Source organism: Meleagris gallopavo, chromosome 1, assembly GCF_905368555.1.
Source record: "Meleagris gallopavo chromosome 1, MGAL_WU_HG_1.1, whole genome shotgun sequence".
Taxonomy (NCBI): Eukaryota; Metazoa; Chordata; class Aves; order Galliformes; family Phasianidae; genus Meleagris; species Meleagris gallopavo.
Window position 1 is genome coordinate 12,692,212 of NC_139404.1, and position 25,589 is coordinate 12,717,800.

General features: G+C 38.6%; 1 protein-coding gene across 2 annotated transcripts in view; it reads right to left on the reverse strand.

Moving 5' to 3' along the window:
* Window positions 1-2,010: 2,010 nt before the first annotated feature.
* The window catches only part of RELN (reelin), a 271,996-nt gene continuing 248,417 nt past the window's right edge, over window positions 2,011-25,589 (reverse strand). Inside the window, exons 48-64 of one of the 2 annotated variants that reach the window (XM_085216903.1) lie at window positions 24,694-24,871; window positions 23,527-23,720; window positions 22,308-22,564; window positions 21,398-21,552; window positions 20,345-20,559; window positions 19,532-19,709; window positions 18,643-18,818; window positions 18,156-18,262; window positions 17,536-17,778; window positions 16,880-17,055; window positions 15,186-15,259; window positions 14,355-14,516; window positions 13,845-14,002; window positions 12,766-12,985; window positions 11,581-11,778; window positions 11,079-11,177; window positions 2,011-3,135 (exon numbers count right to left, since the gene is read on the reverse strand). In XM_085216903.1, coding sequence (XP_085073029.1) covers window positions 3,039-3,135; window positions 11,079-11,177; window positions 11,581-11,778; window positions 12,766-12,985; window positions 13,845-14,002; window positions 14,355-14,516; window positions 15,186-15,259; window positions 16,880-17,055; window positions 17,536-17,778; window positions 18,156-18,262; window positions 18,643-18,818; window positions 19,532-19,709; window positions 20,345-20,559; window positions 21,398-21,552; window positions 22,308-22,564; window positions 23,527-23,720; window positions 24,694-24,871 — 2,887 coding nt within the window. In that variant the 3' untranslated portion in view covers window positions 2,011-3,038. The other variant, XM_085216905.1, reaches the window with a different exon arrangement.

Below are 25,589 nucleotides of genomic sequence, written 5' to 3' on the forward strand. Positions count from 1 at the left end.
AAAGCCTGATTCAGTCCTTCAGAAAACTTGTGCTCCACTCTTTTCTTATGGCTGAGGTAATGTCACCAGCTTTGAATGAAGCAAAATCAAGAGAAGACTATTTAGAGGCAAAATTATGGTAACTTTGGTTTTCCATTGTTCTAGGAACACCAGCAGGCAAGAACGTCATTCTTCTATATTTTTATTTCATCTCTCTTATATTTTCCTTATTCTCCTGGAATATGAGTTCATGTGCTGTTGGGGAAATGGGAAAGACCATAAGGCATCCTGAAGGTATCAGTGTTCATAGTTACACATGGCAAAGTTTTATATCAGTAGATAAGCTTGTCAGTACATTTTATAGCACTGTCACTGGTTTATTGCCATTGATTATGTGATGTGTCACCCTTGCTATTTCGCAAGCTATTTAACATCAGATGATTCATTACTTTCAGTCACATGGGAGGAAAAATAAAATAGTGCATATACTGAGTACACCGCATGTGCATGCTGCTCTGTGTGCTGTAGGAATGGAAGAAAATTAAGGATTAACTTCATGGAATTTGGAAAGGACAAACAACAAAATCACTTGGAAGTCTACCAGTGGGGATGATTTTCTTGAGATAAGCATGTCTATAGTTTATAGTCAGCTCTAATGAGATGCATTGAGGGATCCTTCTGTGGTCATGATTGCAAACACTATTCAAGAGAAATAAATACAATTGTGAAAAGCAGCTTCTCTGGCTATGCTGGCCTCTTCTCTGGAAAGTGAACTCAGACTATTTGCCTCATTTTATCTATCTTGCTGTCTGTAAAATAAATGAATTCCTTACCCTACCAACACAGTAGCTGCACACAAATTTAGTTTGACATATTACTCATGTATTGGCATATTAGGACAAATAAGATTATCTTAAAAAATATGAGTGTTTGTTAATATCTTGCCTTTTTGTTTGTTTAATGGGTGAAACTTTCTATTACAATATTTTAAAATCTCTTGCACAAATATTAAGATATTATGTCCTTTAATAAAATCACTTATTTCTTCCTGTTCTTTCCCTGAATAGATCCTTGTTTCAAGTCCTGGAAGCACACATGAGCTGGGCTCTTGCACAAGTTTCCTGTTTTGCCAAAGGCTGGTTGCATAATTTAGGTCAAGCCAAGGTTTTGAGTTGTTGGTCACTGAATGACCTGCTTTTTTTTTCTGTACTCCTCAGGTTCTATTGACCAAAAAACTCAAAGGTTAAACACATTTTATTTATCTGGCATAGATTTATAACAAATGCTGTACTCGTTCAAACCAGTATAGTGCCAAAACTAGTGGCCAGAAGCAGATGTGCAAGAAGATTTAAGGGCATAACATGTGTATGATATTTTGTTTTGATATTTGCCCATACCTGCCTCTGCCATCATTAGTTCAGGAGATTTCCTGAATGTATTGTGGTTTGCTTACTTAGTAACGTGCATGGATTTCTTTTCCAAGTACTTGTTAGTCTCCTCTTGAATCTCAGAAAGCATTTCATAACTGCAACACAATTTATCAAGGCCTGCCATGTATGTAATTTCTAATTCTGTGTGAAGAAATAGTGGCTTCTATCTCTTTTGAGCCCTTTTTGTGCTATGTGGTACCCAGAGCTTGGAAACACCAATTCACACCAGTATCTGTCCTCAGACTTGTGTCGTATTTTCATCCTGAATGGCATTATGCTTGGACAAAGCTGTGAGGTGTAAACTGATGCCACTGGTGCATGACACCTCTGTGTTGGGTTTGAAGACAGAGAAAAGTGAGTGTGTGTATTGGTCCATGGTCCTATTTCATTCCTTGCACTGGGACAAGCTCCAGCAAGCCTGGGAAGATCTCTCTGTTTGCCTCTGCAGATACTGCTGTTTTCAAAGTGATGTGATGTACTAAGTATATATTTAAAAAAATACCATCAATATTTGTATTACAGCCCAGATATTTAGTAAAAGAGTTTGGTTTATGATTTCTTGGGAAGCCCACACGGCTCGAGAAGTCTAACATCAGAGTCATTTGTTGACATTATTTTTATTGAAGCATGGATCTTTAGCTTGGTTCACCATAAAGTGAAGCATTTTATTTATGATAATAGACAGTTTAGGGCTATAGGGGCATTATAACGTTGCTGGTGTAAATACAACTTTATCAGAAGATACAAACATGACCCGCAAGAGAAACAAACACCTAAGAGAACACAATGAAACGTTCACTGTTTACAAACCACTTCATTACTACGGACACCAAATGGCAGTTACTGTAAGTAAATCAGCTGCAGAGAACTGACTACATTTAGAGAAGGAAACGGAACTTCTGGTTGGGGCTTCATCCACAACTGCTTAGTAGAAAAAGGTTTCATGTCAAGCATTCTTTTTTTAATCCACAAAACAATGCTAACCAACAGACATATAAAAGAATAGGACTGAAAGATATCAACGTCTTTACAACTACTTTTGCAATTATCTTCTTGATTAGGTACTTTGATTTTTTAATACATTTTGTCAGAAGGTAAATAGCCCAAAAGTCAGCAGCAAAAATATTACAACAACAAAACAAGTAAATACAGTGCCAATGTGTCATTTTGTAGAATACAAAGAGGACAAACAATGATAACTTAATCATATAAAATGACACAGAGCTGAAATACAGTGCACTTAAATACCTATGTGACAAAAAATGTTAAATTCTGTACTTAGTATGTACATTCTTAAACATAAAATCTGAAAAGTCTTTGTGCTTAAACTTTTTTTTCCTGTTAAACAGAATTAGTTGCTTACTTCCAATACTGCCACTGTAACTGATATTACAACAGATCACAATTTTCACAGACACGTCAACATTAAAACATTTACCTATGAGAAAATAAGTCACTTCTCATTAGTTCACAGTGCGAAAAAGTGGTGTACACTCTGTCTTGAGAAAGGCTTTCAGTTATTCATCAAGCCAGTTGCAGAAAAGTCCTGAAATCAGATGCAGTGCTAGGTTTAAAGAATGGGAAGCAACACATCACATATTGGGAGGAAAAAATAAATTTCTCATTTCTTCATGGATATCGTCTAAGTGACCTTCGTCTTCTGTTGTAGAAATGCCTGAGCCCATGTTGCCGTGAAAAATTCATCATGTAATTTTGTTTGCGAGTGCTGTTAAAATCAAAAGGCGAGGGGAGGAAGAGAAGAATGTCAGTTTGTTATAGGTACTTGAATTCTTCTGGAGCAATGAGTTAGTGGGACAGATTCTTCTTGTTTCTTGCATAATTTTTGAAGCCTGTGTAAAGTAGTGTAAAGCACACCCTTGGTACAACAAGGTACAAGGCAATCGAGAATCTGTCCCACTTTGCTTTTTATTTACTGTTCATTATCTTGGGGAAAGGTTAAGAGCTTTCAGCTAATTAAAGCTTGAGATGTCTGGGGCCATATTCACTAAAGCTATATGCACTTCATACCCTCTCAATATAGGGTGTTTCTCTATTGCAGTCTTATACTCCAGTCACCTTCTGTCTCAGAACATTGGTTGCTGTAACTTGAGAACAGAGGAAAAGCTTTACTTCATTATCTTCCACCTTTACCACAGAGGAAATGAAGTATAATGCTTTTATGCAGATTTAATATTTCCCTCCCCTGTACTCCTCATCTCAAATTGAAAAAAGATCTGGGAAGTCAGCATCATTACATGGGAAGAGAGCAGGCAGGAGACTGCATCCTGACCGATGGAGAGACATGTGTTAACACCTGTGTGGAGAAGAATCATGTCATCTTGTTAAGTTTTCTGCTTCTACTGAGGGAAGAAAGAGCCATGAGAGGGCAGCAGCACACAAGACTGCTCAGCCTGGGACTTTGATACCTGAAACCTATCTAATGCCAAAGGGCTGGATCCTACCTTCAGTAGGTTGTCATTTGTGAGTTTTCCCAGTCCGTAAAAAGTAAATACACATGCTGTAATTGGTTACACATTCAAGTGCATAAGCTTATTTTTAGTGAATATGGCCCTTAGGAAAAAGAAAAATTGCATGCTTTGCAAAATAAGTATGATCCTCCAAAGGCAAAGATACCTTATGCTTTGTACCATGATAACGTCATCTACAAAAATATGTGTAGCAAAATTATACCCTTTTCAACAGCTAATCTAGAATCTCAATGATAAAATTAAATAAAAGCAGTTGGGTCAAAATCTAGAATATAAGCCACCCATAAATTGCAAGCTGTCTCCCAACTAGTTTGAAAATTTCTTCATCCAATTTTATGGAAAAATGAAACTACTTTTTTTTTTGCCACTGGAACGTACATACAAGAATGAAATAAGCCCAGCTCCTGATGACAATGGATGCATCCAACACAACTTTTTGCACTCTTGCTTAAGTTAGTGCTCTAGAGCACTTGAGTTTGACTTGTCCTTGAATTTCACATGACTTTTTCAATTGAAAAGTTCTGTGCTAATTTGTAAGTTATGTGTGAGAGAGTGACAATGGTCAGTTTGTATGGTTTTAATGCTACTTGGTAGCTTAAGTGCAACGAAGCATCAAAGGCCAGCGTTTATTCTAATCACATACTCTATGCAGCATCACCCTCAGTGTGCTCAGTGCCCCACACCAACCCCAGCTGGCCTTGCTGCGGGCACGTGGCACAGAACGGAGCCTGGCAACGTGTCTGGCTGAAACATTTGCCCCTTTTGGAACTAATTAAATTCAGGACTGAGTTTGGCCGTGAGATCCTCAGCGTAGTCACAAAAAAAACCCTCAAGCAGCCCGGGCACAATGAGTTGCTGTCCTTGGTCCTGGCCCCACGTGGTACCCTGCTGCCTTTCGCTGCTCTCATTCAGCTGCAGCTCAACGGAGGTTTTCACCATTTTGGACACTTCTAGCTATGTCTGACCTATATTTCTCTTGCAGTGCCTAACCATTTTGTAACTGGCACGCATGTTGTGATGAGGACATTTAAAACTATGAACAAAGACAAAAACGACAAAAAAAGAGAGGAAAAGAAATACATGAGAAAAGGAATAAAGGGTTACTTAAAATTTAAAAGTGATCGTTTTTTAATGTATATTCAGACTGTTTTTGTTATTTTATGAGATGATCAAGATGTTACAAACAAAGAAAATATATATTCCTCGTCTTGCATGGAACACCACAGCAGTGCAATGTGTGAAAAACAAGAAAAATCTAAACTCCCTAGAACTAAATGCTTTGGTTTTTTTTGCTTGTATTGACATGGTTCAAACTTGTTCTCTCCAAAACCTGAGGTAGGCTTCCCAACTGCTGGATTGAATGGTACATACATAAAAACTTCATGTCTGCTATAGAAAGCAGCATGGTTTTCACTCTTGTTAGAGATAAATTAGTGTATCCTATACAATACAGTACAGTATCGTATTGTAGGTGTAGGCTGATATTCACAAAATAAGTCCACATTAATTTCTCTCTATATTAATTTCTATATACATTCTCTGAATTAATTTTAATTACTGGTAGGAGAAGAAGCACTGGATTACAGAGACTTGTAGCACAGTTTATGAGGAGGAGTCACTCTGCCTCTTTAGCAGATCATTCTGACTATTGGATATTTTCTAGAGCATCGTCTGAACTAAAGCCTGCAATTTAAAACTTGTGAAAATAGGACATAGCCAAATTCAATGAGAAAAATACAGTCAAAAATTAATTTATCTAATGTCACTTATTTTTTCATGTTTTTCTCATTTTTCATGTTTTTCTTTTTGATTGACAGGGCACAGTAGGAACGAAACAGAAGCAAAAATATTTGGATAGCAAAGGAAAGGAAAACAGCAAAGGCATGGTCTCAGGACTACACTTCTGTTGAATTTTGTGGCAGAATTACAAATTATTCATTAGGAGAGTCAAGAGAAAAGCGATGTGATCATTGGCTCTAGTAAGATCAAGACTTGAACCCACAGCTCAGTCATGGTGTTGGCTATTAGAATCTAACTGAGGCAGCACGCAGCAGCATAACTACAAGTAACAAGAACCACCAGGCACAATCTTACTGTGTGTCCAAGAGACATGCATGCCTAGGCACCAGACAGATTCACTGACGTATGATACCTGGCCAAGGCTTCTGCTCTGTAGTCATTAATTACAGAAAAAAGTGGGAATTCCCCGTTGGAGCTGAGAGATTGCCCATGCAATAGGACGGGTGTCCTCCATTTGTACAGCTTATTGTGCTGCAGCTCCAGTAAAACGGATGTTGTCCAGTGGTGAGATGCTGAACACCTTTGGCTAATGTTAGCTATCCCTGATACTCCCTGGGACAGAGCTGCAGGATCAGGGCCCTAGAGAACGGTGTGGCACATCTCAGAGAACACAAAGGATTTTCCATGGACCCATCACCCACAAAACTTTGTGAAAGTACTGTAGCTGTAGCAGCAAGTTATATTTCATATTGATTCAGGGAAAGTACTTACCTTATTCTAGTGTAAAACCAATGACAGCAAACAATGAAATACAACACAAGTTAGAAAATGCCTTTCAATGCATGCAGCACTGTGATTAGTCATAAAACCCTGATGAGGTTTAGAGGCAATATAGGATTTTTCATCTCTTTTGAAAATAAAAATTGAACAAATTATTTCCTGATATTTCAAATCAATGCTTACATTTTTATTTTCTATAAAATTCAGCATGCACTTTTTAGAAACATAATAAAAATGTCATAAAAGCACAGACTGCATCAGTTTAAATTTGGCATAAATGTTGTGAATATTCAGATAATTACCTAATGTTTTAGTATTTCTGTTCTCTGTTATAACTGCGTTTGTACTTCAATTTAGATGCATTTTTCAAATAATTGCTTTTTATTAAAAAATAAAGCAGATGAAAACGCTTTTCCACATAAACACTCTTTGCTAGAGCTGGGATATATAATTTATATTTTAATGTTGCAAAACAAGGATAAGCATCCTTTGCACCAAATACAACTGAGTTCCTCACTAAATCATTTGTGCCAAAAGTGTGAGAATATCTTGACAATGAAGAGCATGGAGTGATGGCCATGGAGGGATTCGTTCTGTTTCCCAACAATTAACCATAATAAAGTAGGTGGGGTAATATTACTTGCATTCATTGCACAGCTCCAATTCCCATGGTTTACATCATGAGTTTTGGGGTACAAAGAAAGCAACACCAGACCATTAGTATTCAGTTTATCATTGTCCTTTTATTCTCAATATCTTTTATTAGAATTCAGATTTGAAGAAGTCAATAAAGGCCTTCCCTATATACAAAGAAATGGCAGTTCAAGTGCACATGCAAAGAAGGGTGTGGTATCTGTGCAGCAGACAGGCTGTGAGCTCTCCGAGAGAGGAACAATGTGCAGATGAAATGCAGAGTTGGAAATGGGCTGTTCTTAGGGCAGAAATACAGGGACACAAAAAAACACTCTTAAGTGTGGAGTAAAATCCATTTTTTTATCCTAAGAAGAGCCACAGTCATGGAACACGTGAGGGCTGTGCCCAAAGCTTTCTTTACAGCTGCAGAGAAAAAATGTGGCACTAAAATGGAATTATCAGCACTAGCTTTAAAGGGACCTCTTGCTAACTAATGTCTTCTTCCGTCATACGATACATACGAACCGTTATTAAAATAAGTTGGCCAATGGTTAGTTGGAAAGATCGATTTATGTACCCTTATTCAAAGCAGGTACTGTGTTGGAAAGAGGTGCTCAATGTGAGCACTATTTGCAGCTGCAGTACAGCATTAAAAATACTGCTTTTCAATGAGCGATTCAAACAATTAGTTAAAACGTGGGGTGATTCTAAGGAACGTACAAAAGCACTCATCCATTTCTTATCATCGCTATCTATTTTGCATGGACAGATAATCTGCAATCCCCCCAGCAAAAAAAGGAAGCAAATAGACTGCTTCCTGAAAATGTTTGCTGGTAAGAGGAGGATGTCCCTTGATTCAGAAATCAATTAGACTGAACAGTGCTGTGACACTGGCTGTGAATCACCTGTGGGCTGCATCTGTGCTACGGCATGGCAGCTGGGCTCATGACAGAATTAATTTCAAATCTCTGGATAGCTAAGAAGAGGCATGCAAAAAAGGTATCACATAGTTGTCCCTAGGTGGACAGTCTCTGGGGAGGACTGTAAGGAGGAGCAGAGATATTCCTCACACCAACTGGGGAATAAAATCATGAAAATCCTGGGCAGTACTACAACCCTACTGACCCGCTCTATCTGCAGCAGGTGCTTTCCTTTCTTGCCTTCCTACTCCAGCCCATAGTCTGCCCAAGGTGAGCACAGCTAACTTGCCCTTGGGCTGAGGGAAAACTGGCAGAACTCTGCACACTGCTGGGTCTGCAGGCAGCCAAGCCAAAGAGGTACGGGGAATATGGGAAAATGTTTGTGATTCTTCCACTACTCTCTGGGCTGACAAGATGAGTTGTATGGAAAACAAGGGATTTCTCTGTGGCCAAAACCACACCTCCAGTTACAGGTCAGCTTCTTGCTATAATGCCACACAGGTGTCTGCTGTGGTGATGTGGGTTTGTAGAGCACAAACAAGCATGAAACCCACAACATCTGTGAGCAGACATCACACAGGGCCAAAGAGGATAATCTGGATGGTGGCCAGAGGGGTGTACGTCTGTGTACATTAGCTGGAGTCCCTCAGGTGAGTGGAGGTGTGGGAGGGTTATGAGAGGACAGAGAGCGGGCTGTGTAAGAAACAGAGCACCAACACCTCCCAGAGCCAAGGTCAGAGTGCCAGCAGAGGTAACTTCCAGTTTGAGAACTACAGAAGTTTCTTAAAGTATCTCAGTTTTAAGAAAAATAAGCCAGGCAGAAACTTACTGACTCCCTCTAAAATCAATGGAAAATTACTTTATGACATCACCCTGCTAAATGATTTTAGTCCAGGCCATGCCTCTCTGCTGTGGGTGAAGAGGAGAACACACTGCCTCCTCTCTAGATGGAGAGCTGACTCAGTGAGTCAGCCTGTTTGCCCCAGGACTGTGGAGTTTCTGTGCCTGCGGTGACATTTCTAGCACTTTCACTTCTAAACCTCTGGTTTTTTTGTTTGTTTGTTTGTTGTTTGTGTTTTTGTTTTGTTTTTTAATTCTTTTCCAGTTTAAATTGAATGGGAAAAAGCCCAAGAGAGCAGGCAAGGAAGACTAATGTGTCCAGAAAACAGAAAACTGCTGACATGTTGGTTCTACTCACAGCATCTTACTTTGTATTTTAGGTATCTTCAGGCCCTTATACTACTCATGGGGAGAGGTAGAGAGATTGGCAATGGCAAAGCATCTGCTGCTTGAAGGCTCAAGCTGCCTCTGATGAGTTTTTCTAAGACGATTCTTCTTCCTTGCCCACTTTTTTCTATTTCTTACAACCATTGAAAATCCAGAGATTAAGGCCCACACTGGTCATTGGCAAGTGAAGCAATATTAAGAATTAAAGCTAAGTCCTATCATTGCGATTCAGGACATGTCTTAACATAGCTGATAGCCCTGGTGTGTACAGGATCAGCTAGAGCTAGTGCTAACAGACTAACAGACAGAAGAAAAAAAAAAAGGGAAGAGGCACTACCTGTCCACCTGGTTCCTTCCCTAGACAAGGTGTGATTGCTTGCTATAACATTTCTATTGTTTTTCCATTCTAACATAAAACAAATCTTATGACTGAATTGTCACAAGTCAATTTGTCTGTTTTGTTTATAACCTGGCAATTTCATAGTCAAAGAAGTTCTTCAGAATTCAGCCTAAGAATTCCTTATTATAAATCTATCACATTCCTACTTATGCTTCCCAGGTTAATGGGTAATATTAGTCACTATTTTTTCCCCACATGTGTATTCTCTTTTTATTTTATTTTAATTGCAAGGCAGAAAGAAATTGAAATATTTCATAACCAGCAATTCTGTTATCTGTGGTTTCTTGAACACTGTGAACCTCCTGCAGGTTTATGATTTTTTCTGTCTTTAATGGTGCAGCATCCTACAGCCACTGATTAACTAAAGCAGGAATCACATCCATCCCTTTGTTCCTTCAAGCTCTAAGCTTAATGTTATGGAAGCAGAGCCCAGCAGGGTGTAAAAGCAGCAGAGCGTGTGCAGTTACTCAGTGTTGGGACCAGTTTGGCTTGGGGTTGATATGAGTGCCATGCAAGCTGGTGCTGCTTGGTGGAAAGAAGTACAGGGCTAACTAGCAATCAGATAATCCACTTTTCTACTATTACAAAATGTTACTTGCAGTTTCTCTGCTAATTCAGATTTAAAGACAAAAACCTTATAATTACACATTCTGGATGTTATTCAAGCCTGATGTCTCATTGTTGGTTTGTGAATTATTCAATAAAAGGAACGTTTGAACCTATCTATGGAGCAGGCACGCCTCTCTCTGCCAACCACTGTCAGCGATGAGTTCCCGCCCGTGAAGCCACTAGCATTTCACTTCTACTGGAACTAAATTGTTAGAGAAAAAGCAGGTCATCTCTTCGTGATGTAACACAGGAAAATGGGTTAGCTGCGAGCGAAACCCATCTTAATAGTGGGAGAACCAGGAGAGTGAAGACACTTTACTTGGTAAAATCTTGACAAGGGGATGAATATAGCTCGGACCATAGGAACCTGATATAGTGAACCCTGTTTCTGAACAGTATCCTTCTTACTAAAAAAGGAAATGAATAAGGCATTAGTTGCTAATGCAAACTTTTCAGAGGCACAACAACATTACTCTGTGCAAAGAGCAATACAGCAGACTGTTTTATCTTTGAAAGGATATAAATCAGCCTTACATGGCAGCACAGTATTGAACAGAAATATCCTTTTTTTTTAATGCTCCAGCACAATATATCTCACAGTCATTGCTACACTACAGGAACACACAAACACTTGGTGGTGATAAAGCCCCACTTTCCCTCCTGTTTTTCCATGAGGCACAACACCTACGCCTGCTGTGCCATGTATTTCATTGCCATCTTAGCTGCTGCTGGTTGCAGTCAGGGCAAAGCATTAGCAAAGACTGATTCTCAAAGGTCTCCCTGGGCCGAAATGATTCTTACTGAGCTTAACACTTGTGCCATGCTGGAGGTATTTCTGAGATGGGTGGGATGAGGTGAAGCTGATACTCACAGGACGACTTCTACGTGGTCCAAAGCCCACTGATCATGACCTGTTCCGTTGTGACGGGGCTGCCACCAGCGCAATAAGACTCCTTTCATTCGTGCCTCCCTGTCATCACAAACACAAGAGCCTGTGAGAGCTCCAGACTACAAAGGCTTACACTTCTCTGTCTCCCCCCAAGAGGAGCTGAGAGCAAAGACAAAGCATTATTTGTAGATCCCTAAACATCAACAGCCTGTAGGCACAAAATATTCAATGGTGAACAATTGCAAACTCAAAAGGAAGAATTAAGTATACTTTCCTCTTATCCTTTAAACACATATTATGCTTTTTCCCAAGTATTTAATAAGCACTCTCCTGTTCTTTCTTAATCAGCCTTCCCCTTAAACTTCCTTTTTTGCTTACCCTCTCATCAACCTTTTTTTTCTTGCAGCGATGCAAAAATAGAGTCTTTCCTACCATAAATGTATCTTGTGCATTTAGACATAATGAAATGTGACTGGGTACTCACAGGGGAACATTATAAGACACTCTTTGGGCTTGTATAAAGTCCTTTGGCTGATGCTGTGCAATTACTTGCCATGTAATTCCATTATTTACACTGTATTGGAGAAGCACTGCCTTGTCTACAGTGTTAGGATCACTTAGATTGGTATTGCAGCTGTCTGTTTGCGATATGCTTCCAATTTGCAAAACAAACATGATTTTGCTGTAAAACACAGAGAGAAAAGGTATTGTCAATATGCAAAAAAATATCCAGACAAGAACAATTGTACTTCCAGGTATATTGCAGTTATTAAAAATTTCAGGATTCTCAAGAATCATTACTTTTAATATGTAAAATAAGTTTTCTCACATCTAAAACACAGGTCCTCTTTCAAAGTAATAATTTGTTGGGTACAGCATATTTCCATATATTTGAAGGCAATAGATCCAATTTTACAATGTACCTGCACTCAAATGAGATATACAAATAGAACATGCAAGTGAATGTATGAAAAGCTGAAAAGGGGCAAATAAAAGTTGAACAAAGTACCAACAGGATTTCAAATGTTCTACGTAGGCATTCAAATAAGAAACAAAGAGTCTGATTTATATCTGGCCCATTTGCTGATTCACTCTGCTTCTAATAATTCTTTAGACAGTTAAAGACAAAACCAGTCCAGAAAGCTGTCACTCTGTTAAGAGTCAGCACGGACTGATTACATTTGTTTATCTGTGGCTAAAGAGATTTAACAGAAGAAAAAGATACTCATTTTCATTTCAAGGTGAATATAATTTTATTTGACAACTGAAACAGGAAAATGAGTCCGTAATTACTGAGAGCATCTTCACTCATGACTGCCATTGGAAGACATGCAAACGTGGCATTTGTTTTATCAGATCAGGCACTGGTCCAGGCAGTCTGGTATCCAGTCTTTGCCAATGGCTTCATCGTCAGTTCTGGCTTACAAGGCAACTCTCTGTTGGACATGATGAAAACAGCTGACCTTTTCATTTGACATCGCTTCCTCCTCATTCTATCTCCCAAATCAAAGTCACAAAGCATTCTGTTTATCTGCCAACCACATCTGACTGCATGGTAAAGCCAAGTTAGTTTATCCTCTTCAATACTGCCTCACATGGCTCCACACGCATAGAAAGAATTTCCTTTCTCATGAGCTGCTGAAGGAACATTTTATGCTCAAAGTATTACCTTGCTCGGGTGAGATCCAGAGGCTTAGTCACAGCTTGTCGTACTTGACATCCATTAAAATAGAGTGAATCTCCATGGGCATAGGGTGCCAGCTGTCCACATCCATTCCCTATCACTCCCCCCTGAATGGTTTCCCAGTTTATTTCAGTGACTCTTTCAGATTCAAAATTATCTTTAATATAACTGGGTAGATCATGGCTGAAAACAGAGCAGTCATCACCTAAAAATGAAACAACAAAGTTATAAAGCACAAAGAAATGAAAATAATTGAGAAAATTCAGTTACAATCCATTGTAATTACATGCAAGTTATTGGCTCAATACACAGGGTGACTACAGGCTGAATAAGTTTCAGCAGATCCATTAATAGTGTGCACATTGCTGCACAGCATTCATTTTTATGAAACTGAAGCTGCCAATCTATTATTTTTCACAGCAGTACAACTTCAAGGATTGCAATAGAGCTTTCCCCATTTTTCATTGGTGCCAACATAAGAAACCTCAAGTTGATGCTTGAGGGGAAATGTCTTTAAAATTCAGAAGGAATCTGACCTCATAAATTTATGAGACTGCCCTGGAAGGCTCTAAACACTTTGGCTCCACTCCCATAAAGCAGTTACGATGTAATGAGGACACTCAGGTACCATTAGACATGTGCTTATCTGGATTGAGGCATTAAAGCAGAATACCCTTTTGTGATTGTGTGCAGAGCTTAATCTCCTACAGGTGCCATCAACTTCTGGATCCCATGTACACTTCCCCTGGGAGTGACTGCACCCTTGGAAGGAGTAGAAGGCTGACAGCCATATCTGGATAAGCAGGTAGCCACCTCCTAGCTTCAATGAAGATTGAATGGCTTTAAATACAGTGCCAGATAGCAGAGACTACTGATTCCATCCAGGAAGAATAAATGAAGGGAAGAGATGTTACCTGCAGCCCTGTTAAATTATGAATTTAAAGTCTGTTATCAAGCACTCCTGTGATGAATTAAGACAGGATATATCACTCTATCTTTTTGTTTAACTTCGGGCTATATTAGACTGCAGCAGTTGTATAAGAAAGAAAATGAAGAAAAGAAACCTTGATATCCTTCATCACAAATGCAAATAGCTCCAGTTGTGCAATATCCTCGACCACTGCAGAGCTTAGGGCATGCTTCCCCAATGTACACGTGGTCGATTGCCCAGCTTTGTTTCTCTAGTTCTTCTCCTTTCTGAATCCACCTGAACTGAGTTGCACTGCAAATATCAAAACCCAAATATGATATTATGATACCTAAAAGTTAAACACATTTGTACAGAGAACTTCAAATTTGCCAGCAGAAGATGAAATTAAAAAAAAAAAAAAATTGCATGAAAGGGTTGTGAGTTTAATAACCAGAAAGAGCCAGCCTGAATGGGTTGCAACCATATTATTGGCAGTAGCCACTTCTATTTAAATAAGCTTTCTTAAAAACATTAATTCTACATCAGATCTAAATCCAGCAATAAAGAAGCATTTTAAATTCACCAGTTGTTCCAAAGCTAACAGTGCCAGCAAGACAGCTGACATTTCATAGGCCCACAGTGAGCTGACCTTTTGGTAGCCTACCTGGAAGAGACATGATCAGGCAGCTGGATAGTTATTCTTTTCCACATGGAGCTGTTGACAGAGTTATAGATGGTAGCTTCGTGGAATTGAAATGGGGAGCAGCCAATGCTATTAGATGAGGAAGGAAGACAGTGTGTCTGTACGAGTTGCCATGAATCTGTCCTATAAGAAACAAAAAAATTATGTTTTTAGAACTATGGACAGAATAATGAAAGGGAAACAGGGAATCTCTAAAGGTCATGATGCCACCAATCTCACTAAACAAATCCAAAGTACTGTCAGCAATAGTTTTTGTACACTTTGCAGCCACAGAAAGACAAGAGCTGAGAGGATGAAAGCCTGGTGCAGCCATGAAAGACTTTCCATGCTGTGTATTTACTTACAAGCATTAAAGTACAGAATATGCCATCAATTTTACAAATTATAATGCACGATTATGCTACAGCACAGTGTTATTACAGAAATAATGTTATTGATTGTCAGTTAAAGACCAAATCAGAATTAAATAACCTCCGCCTGATTACAGTTTGGTCCTAAATATACACTCCTGTACAAGACTAAAACAACAGTATCCCATGAATGTGGTTTTCTGTGAACATATTTTTAACAGTAACACGTGCATGACTGCAACTGCAAGCTCTGTCAACATCTGGGATAAATTATAAAGAGAATTTATGGGAGTTATGTACAGAAATCCCAGTGCTTGCGAACAGAATTTGTTCAGATCCTATTACAAGATGAATATCAAAGCAAATGCTTTAATAAATATAAGCTCTTGAAGTTTTTAATAGCACAGTATTTTTTAAGTCTGTATATTCTGCTCTCATTTACCTCGCATCCTTCGTATATTCCAGCATCACAGAGTGGAGGTCCCCACAAGATGATGCCTCACAGCCAACCACGATCTATAGCACAAATAAAATTGGCAAATAAAATACCTGTAACAAGTCAGGTAGACATTTAATGTGATATGTGATGAAGTGTTGCTCTATTTTTTATTTCTTACAGGTTGCATAAAAGAGTTTGCAAACTTAGACCTTTGAGAAAATCCATCAAAAGCGGATGGATAACAAAAGACACAGCACTTCAGGTACTGCTCAATTGTGCCGCGCTGTTAATTTCAAAGAGAATCCTGACACTGATATCCCAAATTTCAAATAGCTACCTAAACAAACATTGTTTCTGGCACACAGTGAGGTGGGCGTACCTCAGCATTTGAGAAAGTGAAATACCTAACTTCGTATTAATTATCCATGAAATTTTTAAATCATAATGATTAAAATGGGGATGAGCAATCAAGCCAGTCCAATTTAGGAACAGAATTATCCTGCATGTATATAGAAGTAACCATGTTTGTGCCATGTTAGAATAGAAAGATTACAGCATCCTTTATGTAGTACTGAAGAGGTAACACAAAGCTAAATTTTAAGTATTTCAAAACCAAATGGCAGCCATGCATTAGAGCTGCATTCTTAGTTTAGAAATAAAATCCTTGCAGTGTCTGGGGAAGAGAAAAGAGGAGAGAGTCTGGAGAAAAAAACACTTTACTCAATAATGCAAAAAATTCAATGCTCATGGGTTATCTTAATTTTTGCCCTCAAAATAGAGGAAAAAGGTGATACGCTGGCTAAAATAAGCAGCAGCTCGGAGGGGTCTTGGCATGCCATAGGATCTAGCATGTCAGACTCCACTTTTATATAATTTCTTTAAAGACAGCATACTGTGTGTAAGTGGTCACAGCAATGCTTTGATGGAGTATATTAGTCAATATAAAATAGGCAACAGTGCTGAGAAAATATTGATTGAAAATAGGAAATCCTGGAGCTGTCTTGTAAAAAAAAAAAAAAAAAGCAAGAAAAAATCATAACAAGAAAACAGACAACTATTTTTACAACTTGGCATTCATGTTATTTCTCAGCTCATTTAAGAGATGGTGACTGGGGAAGGACCTAGAACATTTCCAGGCAACAACTACAGAAGTATTTTCTTATTGCCACTGTCTGTATTCAGAATTCTACTTTAACAAAGTAAAATATCCAGAAACGTTACTCTGATTATTTAGAACACTGTCCATTACACAAATAAGCAGAGGTGTTCTTCTACACTGAGCACTTCTGCGTTTTTAGTAAGCCAGCTTGTTTCCAGTCCAATTCTGTGTTGCTTTTTTTATTTATTCACCAGCTGGAGAAATGGTTTATTCTGCATGTCTTATATTCTCATCTTAGAAAATAACTCTCACTGTATCTGATGATCCAGTAATGTGGGGAGAAAGGGATTAGACTGCCAGTCTCTCTCAGTAACCCCCAAAGGATACAGGCAATCAGAATTATCTGTCATTTAGCATTCATGCAACTTTTCAGGTACTCATTACCTACACTTGAACATTTCTCTTAAATTCTAATAATTAAAGTCATACTTTATTCATCCAATTGTGCTTCATAGCTGGAAGAAGGAGAATTTCTGGAGAGAAATTAGATGGTTTTTTCATTGCATACTTTATACTGTAGAGAGAGAACATTTCTTACTTTAAACTGCATCATGTATCCTGGTTGTATAATGAGCTCCCTGGAGGACAGGATGTTGTGTGTTTTGTCCTTTTTCTTATTTGGCCAGTAGAGATGGAACGAAGGATTTCCACAGAACCCTGCAGTCCTGACTGCATTAGGGTAGAAACTCCAGTTTTCTTCATGAGAGGTGCCTTCTGTTAACATGAGTTAAATGCAATTACTGTGTTGTCTTGGTAAATATCAAGGCTTAGCAATGAATCCACAGAATCACTAGTTATAAACATTAAATCTCTGCTCACTGTTGTGACATGCAGTAAGTAAGCTACTAAGAGACACAGTAAAAACATCAGCTCCAGACAGCTAATTTCAATTTTAAAATAATAGCATTTCAGAAAATATGATCAAATAATATTTCCCTGTTCAAAAATTCACATGAATTGAAGTGGACTGAAAAAAAAAAAGCCTTTCTTACAGGTATATCCATACATATACACAAACACACCTGAATTCATGTGCATATATGTATTTACACATCAGGATATAAACAGTAGTTGTCTACAACGTGAAAAATTTGCATAGCTCAAAAAGGAGAAAAAGTATGTTTGCAAGTTCACAGGACTTTTCTCAAATAAAATCACAGCAGACAACAGAATATCTGTCACAGCCTTTCTTACCATCATCAAACGTATCCACCAGCTGACTGGGGTTGATCTCTGCTCCACCAATCAGAATGTTATCCAGAGCCCACTGTGCCCGATCAGGGCCTGAAACCACAATCCCGTTGCTGATGGTGAAAGGCTGCCACCACCGCAAGCGGGTTGTGTTGGTCAGAGCATGTTCAGGGAGAAGGATGTAGTCATGCCTGACTGAGATGTATTTTTGGTAATCCATCTCATGAAGCAAAGTCCAAGTTATTCCTAGAATGAAAAGATGCAGATTTTGTAATAAAAACAAGTGTAAGAATCTTCTAAAAGATTGAAGGGCGATAATAGGAAATCAGGAATAACAGTTATGGTCTTTTAAGGGTAGCCTGGTGACTGTTATTCATTACGAGAATAATCTTGTAATTGTATAAAACAATCAATTGGTTGGAAGCCACCAGTTAATAAAGTCAAGCAGGAGGATTATGGGAAACTTCGCCCAAGCAAGAGATGGAAATTTTAGATGGAGAAAAATACCTTTTCAATGAAAAAAGAGTCTTACTGATTTGTGTCTTTCTGATGACTTCTCAGATATTTATGGTGTTTGAATACTGAACAAGGCTGCAGTTTAGATGAAACTTAGATGTACTTGCCTCCATCAATGGAATAGTCTAGCAGCACTCCCTCCTTTCTGCAAGTTGGTCTGTGGCATGTTGTCATGTTGTTTTCACTCCCAATTCTTCCCCAGTATTGCAGAAATCTAAGAGTAAACGTACAGATTTACATCTAGTAACACACTTCATAGATCTAGAAATTTGCTTTCTGTTAACAAATATGCTGAAAATGTTCCAAATACAAAAACTCTTACATGTTGGAACACCAACGTAGAAGTAGAAAAAGGGTTTCAAAAAACATTGTTTTATAATTCCCACTGGAACCTCATGGAATTCAACAAGGACAAACACAAAATCCTCCTTATGGAAAGGACTAATCTCCTGCAATGGTACATGCTGAGGACTGATTGGCCAAGAGCAGCTTGTAGCTGCTTAAGAATTCCCTGAGCTACAAATGGTATTGCCTGCTGCTTTGTGAGTGTTTAAGAGAGTTTAAGAGAGTTCCCCATGACATAATATGACATACTTTGCGCCCCTCAGGTCCAGATCTTGAGTGACAGCCTGCCTCACAGTTTGACCTCCAAAATACAGAGTTGTGTCTTCTGCTAGAATCCCACACTCGGTACAAGTATTTCCTCCTTCCAAGGACATCCATAAATCTGGCTTAATTTCTTCATTGTCAAAGCGTTCTTTTAGGAAAGTCTGTAACAAAGGTATTTAACATAAAGGAAAAGCCGTTATGGTCTTAAGCCTTTCTGACGAACAGAGCTGGAACTGAAATTCAAAACATACTTGAAAGGCTCATGAAGACTGCAAAGATTTTTTTTTTCTCCCGAGTGGATGACCAGAAGTGAACTGAATTGACTAAACATGCAAATATTTTAGGGCTAGATTTTAACATACTGGGGAGCCAATCCAGCACACCGGAATTTGCATGCGGAAGGGAACAGGTCTATTTCATAAGTGTGGTCATTTAAAACTATATAGCGCCACTCCAGCATGTAGCCAGTATATGTGTAGATATTGTTACTCTACATTTTCTCCCCAGCAAAAGTTGTACTGCAATGAAATGTCAAGACTCTTTATTTTTTGCTTCAGTAAGCTCTTTCATGATAAAGATGATCCTTCTACAGGCCTTGATCAATTATAACCATGGGCAATTGTGATTTTTATCTAATGATAATCTAAGGATTAACAATGAGTGGCTTTATTAAGCAGTGTTATGTGAAAACGAAAAAAACAGTTCTTGGATACTGCAGTAATAGTTTCATTAAAAAAGTGATAAAAGAGATGGAAATGGACTTGAGTATCTTCAGACTGATAGAAACCAAAGTTCAATTTCCAGTGTGTTCAACCTCCTTCTCTCAGTCAAACACATATCTAAATTCACTCTTTAAAATGTGCAGTAAAATTACCTTCAGTGTTTGGGTCAGATAGCAGTTTGGACCCGAATATCCAGGATCACAGATGCATTGCTCTTTCAGGCAGTCTCCATGTCCTCTGCAATTTTCCAGACAACCAGGGCCCAGATAGAAATTATCAATGGCCCACTGCATATCTGAGTATTTCTGGTAGAACCGGAACCTCACAGGACTTTTTATACAGAAACAAAGAAAAACAAACATTTGCGAAAGAACTTTACTCAAACAACACAAGTAGTTGAAGTGCAATGTACTTATGACTGTACTATTCTCCAAACTTCTAAAAGTAATATCTGGCAGTGTCTGTTGAAATAACATACCCATGTTTTCTCCTTCACAAGTGTACTACGATATCTGGACACCATGAAAGCAGGAAAAGTCTATTTCAGCTCCCTGAATTTCATTTTTGGTTATACTTTCTTTGCAAATTACTCAAAGATACAAGAGATTTTCACTTTTGCAGAAAAAATCAACCCAAATAGTTTGCATATGTGTGGACTACTGCAGACAATAGGGGAACGTTTCCACTCAGTAGGGCCATAAATTTACTCTCTAATTGAATGCAGCTGTTTGAACACAGCAGAACACGCTACACTGAAGTAGGCTTCAGAAAAGCAAGGATGACTGTTCCATTTGTTCAGAACAAGAGTCATGATCAATCTTGACAGGAAACAAAACTAGGCAGTAAATGTTTCTATTCTGTACTTTCCTCGGAAGAAAATGAATAGGTACGTGTGCCCCCTGTTGTTTTTCAGGAGGTGAAAATCCAAGAATCTCAGATAAAACGAGAAGCTAACTCATACTTACTTGCCCACAAGGTTTTCAGGCAGAGAGTAAGTTACTCTTTTCCACCCTTTTGTGGGAAAGAAGACAGACGGCTGTGAAACACTCCCAGAACATTTTGGATCAGCAGGTAAACACTGAGGTACCAAATAACTCCAGCTAACACCGAAGTCAGTGGAGTATTGCACATGGACCTGATTTTGTGCAAGTTTTTCCGAGGTTTTACATCCAACAGAAACCTAATAAAGAAGAGAGCATACGTAAATTAGAATTGTGGTAGTGAGTAGAGTTTATAAAATATTTGAACTTGGAAAGAGGCTGCAGAATTTTGCTTGAAATTATGGCAGTAACAGTTCTTGTATGCTACTGTCACCTGCAGATCTCATCCCAGTATTCTCAAGATTGGGAACAGTCATCAAATTCAGAGTTTGGGGTTTTTTTTTTTTCCTTGCTAGTTCATCTTTATGGATATCCAGGTTTTGTCACTTCTGCCTCATAGCCCAGTACCTCATAATTGATATTCTCCTCTCCCATAAAGTCTAACATTTGAGTATTTCAGAGGAGGCCACCCAGGTCAGTTATGTCCTTATGACCTTCTTCTTATATCCTTATGACCTTCTTTTTAAGAGAGAAGTGCAAAAGGATCTTACAACTTTCATGTATTGCTGGATTATTTCCTCTCTGTAGGTAAAGGGATGTATGAAGGGTGGTTTAGTTGCAGTTTTGATGTGAATGCATGCCCACATAGGAGAGGTGTGGCCATTTTTGACTTTTTTTCACTTCACCAAGCAGCTAAAACAAAACAGGCACCTTATGCATGTTTAATAACCTTATTACATGATGTCCATACAACTTCTGTGCTGGAAGAGAACAGTGTGCCACCTCTGAGAAAGGTTTGCAGTATTAAAGCTGGCCAAGAAGTAACAGATGAGACAAATGAAGACAGCTAATTAACACTTTCCCCTGCAGGGAATGGCTCATGAATAGGTATAGACATCATCTCAGTTCTTGAAAAATCTACTTAGATTTGGAGAAAAATGATTTTTAGAATATTTATGTAGAAGACAGTGATTTTACCTTGAACTGCATAATCCAGCCTTCTGTTGGAGTCAGGTCATGGGTGACTGCATAAACCTCTCTGCCATCATGGCTCCCACAGATCATAACACCATCAGGAGAATCACAAAACCTCTCAATTGAGCAATCATCATGGAACAACCAGTGTTCATTCACTTGAAAATAAATGAGGACATCAGTAAGTTACAACATGGGTTAAGAAACCAATCAGGAAGTAGAGTTAAACAGTAATGATATGTTATTTTTCAGCCTACATGCAAATTATTTAGTACTTCTGAGAATGTTAATGTCTTTCCCAATTGTATACACTTATTACATTCATTGCTCTTACAACTCTCTTACATAAGCATCATGGCATTATTTTTTAATGTTCATGATGTACAGGTCTGAGATTTACTGAAAACATGAACTTCTGTTGCACTGCATCTTACAGAAGAACTTTCTAATGTTTGTTGACTACATGCCTGCACAAAGAGCACCCGGCATTGCTAGTTGCTAAGCCTTCTGAAGTACTTCCTCTTCCAGGAAATTTATCTGTAAAATGTAACTTAACCTTCCTAAAGGATATTTAAGCCAGTTAGCAAATAGGAAACAAATAGGTAAAGAAAGCTACCTAGAATAACCTGGCTTCTTTCCATCCTTTTTTTTTTCTCTCTTTGTAGACAAATTCATCATCTAAGTAAATTCACTCATTAGAAAAAGGAAAAGTTACATTACATATTTTTGTTTTGCATTTTGTGAACAACAATAACAACAAAGCTAAAAAAAAAAAAAGAAGCAAAGATACTCATAGAGACAGCATTGTCTATGACATCTGTAATAGGGGACAAAGATTCAGAGGTGCAGCAACAACCAGAAATCTCTGTACTGACTGCTTCCTCTTTTATTCAGATCCATGTAAAACTTTTACCTGTGGTTTTGTCTTCCATAAACATATCGAAGGCGATCCTCCCGGTGGGCCCTGCATCGGCAGGGGAGCGCTCGTGCTGCGGCAGAGGAGCGCTGCTGAAGGTGTCCAGCATCACAGTTCTCTGGTCAGCTGAGCCAGAGATCAACACGTTGTCGATAGCCCAGTCGTTCTGGTCCAGACCGTCATGTTTAGGCTGCCACCAGCGGAAGCGCGTCCCAATAGCTTTGGCATCGTAGGGAAGGAGGATGTTCACAAAACTGAAATACAGTGTGGAAATTAGTTGTAGGAAACCCACAGGGGAAGGCCATTTCTCAATGCTCTGTACTGGGTACTTTGACTGGATCCACTCCTGTTGTCTCTTAGAGCAAGTGGAAACTGGGAAAATTGAGAAGGTTAGGTAATCTAGCCTATCTTCTCCCATGAGAGACTGCCAAAATAAAGAACCCTCATAAATCCCAATGTCATCCCTTGCCCAGAGACTCACAGTAAGGTGAAGAGGGTCAGCAGCCAGTCTATGGCATGAGTTGTTCAAATTTGCTTTAAGGAACAAAATGCAATGGTCTATGAACATAAGATCCCAGGGAAATGTTAAGAAGGGAAGCGCTGAATAATAATTACTATTTTCAGCCTGAAGCCATTCAGTGAAATTTTCTTATTTCCATTACAATAGTAGTCAATGGCACACTTAAATCACTTGTCCAATTAAAATGCTAATGGTTTGTTTATGTATTCAAATTAAACGTCAAGCCATATGTCCTTCCCAGCCCCGTTTCTATGAGTCTTTTAAACTAATAAATGAGGAAAGGGTTCACCTATATCTGTACATGCTTTGAAACTCACAAATGTCTGAAAAGAGTGTTTGAGTGCAGTGTAGACATCTTAATGGCTATCTGTAGAAATTCAGTTTCTCCTCTATACACCATTTTCTAACAAGTTCAAAGAGCCAGTCAGTAAGGAGCATGATTGTAAGTGAAAGTAACTTGCAGAACAGGATCATTGCAGTAGCTATCTCCCTACACTTATGGCTTTGCATCTGAACTAATGCTGCTGCTCAAGCACATGCTTTAAAGCCATTCAGAAATTTCTGCAGCGCTGGACAGACTCTGTCTCTTGAAGATCTGACAAAAGCAGTAATACAAGAAATAAGTTGTTATAAAACATTCAAGACCATCTGACCTAGTGTAGGATATTATATATGCAAAAGAAAGCATTTACAAACCCAGGCTTGCTGAATTGGTCATAGAAAATTTCCATCAAGAGGCTCCAGGTAATTCCACCATTCACAGAATACTCCAGCAGCACTCCTTGGTTGCGATTGTTAGGGGTTATCAGACAACCATACATGAAATAAAACTGGATGAATTCTGCACTGGTGAGATTCAGATCCACTGTAACTAACATACGGCTACAGCCCTTAAAAACAATGAAAAGTTATATTGGCTGGTGCTATCTGGTAAGACTTAGAAAAAGTGTAAGATTATGCAGTTGCTGTTAGTAAAATTACATATTGTAATATCTTCCAGAATAGTACAACTTCTACAAATTATAACAACAGTAAAGCTACCACAGAACAGTAAATTTTAATATATGTGCTTTCCAATAATGCCTTGTATATTTCACATACTTTGCTTACTGTTAATTAATGGTGCCTACTTAGTCATACTGGAAGGAATTGGAAATGCAATAATTCCATTAGTTTACTCCAGAAAACTTGCATTAATTTGCACTTAGTTATAAATGGGCATGAAAGAGCACAAGTTTTATGTTTCTAAATTTCCATCTAGTCATTTTTATAGCCCTGAGGTTATCTAAAACAAACTGCAATTCAGCAGCAGTCCGGGTTATGCAGCTATGTATGCAGCTAAAGCACAAGTAATTTTACTCCAAGTTTACACTGAAAATAAATAAAAAGCCAATGAAATATCTGAAGGATGTATTTTCATGGAATAAGTGCATGGTAAGAGCACGTAAATATCTAGCTATTCATTTACCTCTGTGGCCTATCAGAAGCAGCACCGAACTGTAGTCCCTGTGGAAAATTTAAGTACTACAGGGAGGCCATTATCACTGGGTGGGTCTGAAAGTCAACAAATTTTGTGCTTTGTTGTCTCAGGCCCCACCACAGCTACTTTCAGGAGGCCTCCATGCCATTACTCATTTTCCTGGCTGCAGAAAAGCTGGAAAATGCCCAGATCATGCTATCTGATTTGCTGGAGTTTATCTGGCTGGCGCTGGACTATAGAACCTATCTGACTTTGCACTTCAGCTAGCAACAGGGTATAATTTTTTTAATATGTTTTATGTTTACTGTGTTAATATTTTTTAACACACTGCTCTTTATTTAACTTTTTAGATCGAAAGCAGCAAGTCTGTGCTGAATACAAACCCCGCTAAAGTGAAGAGCCATCCCGGAGGCCACTGCTCCGCACACTGTGCTCAGCTTGCCTCCATTCACTGTCAGCCAGTTCTGGTTGGATGGCGAGCGATTGAAGTTATCTTTCAGTTGTGTCGGAAGGGGAGTCTCTGGCTCATCGCAGTACAGCCCCCCCCAGTGCTCATCACAGCTGTGGAGGAAAACAAATGCAAAATTCAGCTGGCAAAGGCGATGCACAGAGGTTTGATCCATGTCGTGTTATCCCACATCAAGGTGCAATGTTATTCCACACAGAGACTGTCTGTGTCATTCACTAGCTCACAACTTGCATATAGGGGTTTCAAACATCTGCCACTTTTTGAAGTTGTTAGTATGAAACAAAATTGATTTTAGGAAGGATAGGATTATGTAGATGTTTTTCCCACTCTATTTCTTAATAGAAAGTACTCCAACACCATGTTACCAGAAAAAAAAGATTTTACTTTGATAGACTAAACTAAAAGGATGTGCCAAGCCTAAGAATTTAACTAATGTTAAATTTACATGAGTTTCTGTAAAATGGATAGATAATTTCCTGTTGTTCCCTTATACAGTCCTCATTTTTTTTTCCTCTTCGAAAAACCTTGTAATGTCTTGAAATCTGGATAAAAGCACAGAAATGTGCTTTGCTACTATGTGTATTTCAACAAAGATCATGCCTTGGTACTTCAGTACTGTTGGGATAGAGAACAACACAATAATATACCTATTCTGCAGTGGAATATATTTCTAGTACACATAGTCACAGTAAAATTATACCACCATTCTCCCATTTCTGTTACCATTTGTGACTGGAAAAGCAATACAACCATCTGGACGACATTTCTCTGTTGCCAAACAGAAAAATCTGGGGAGGTCTGGTTGTTGTT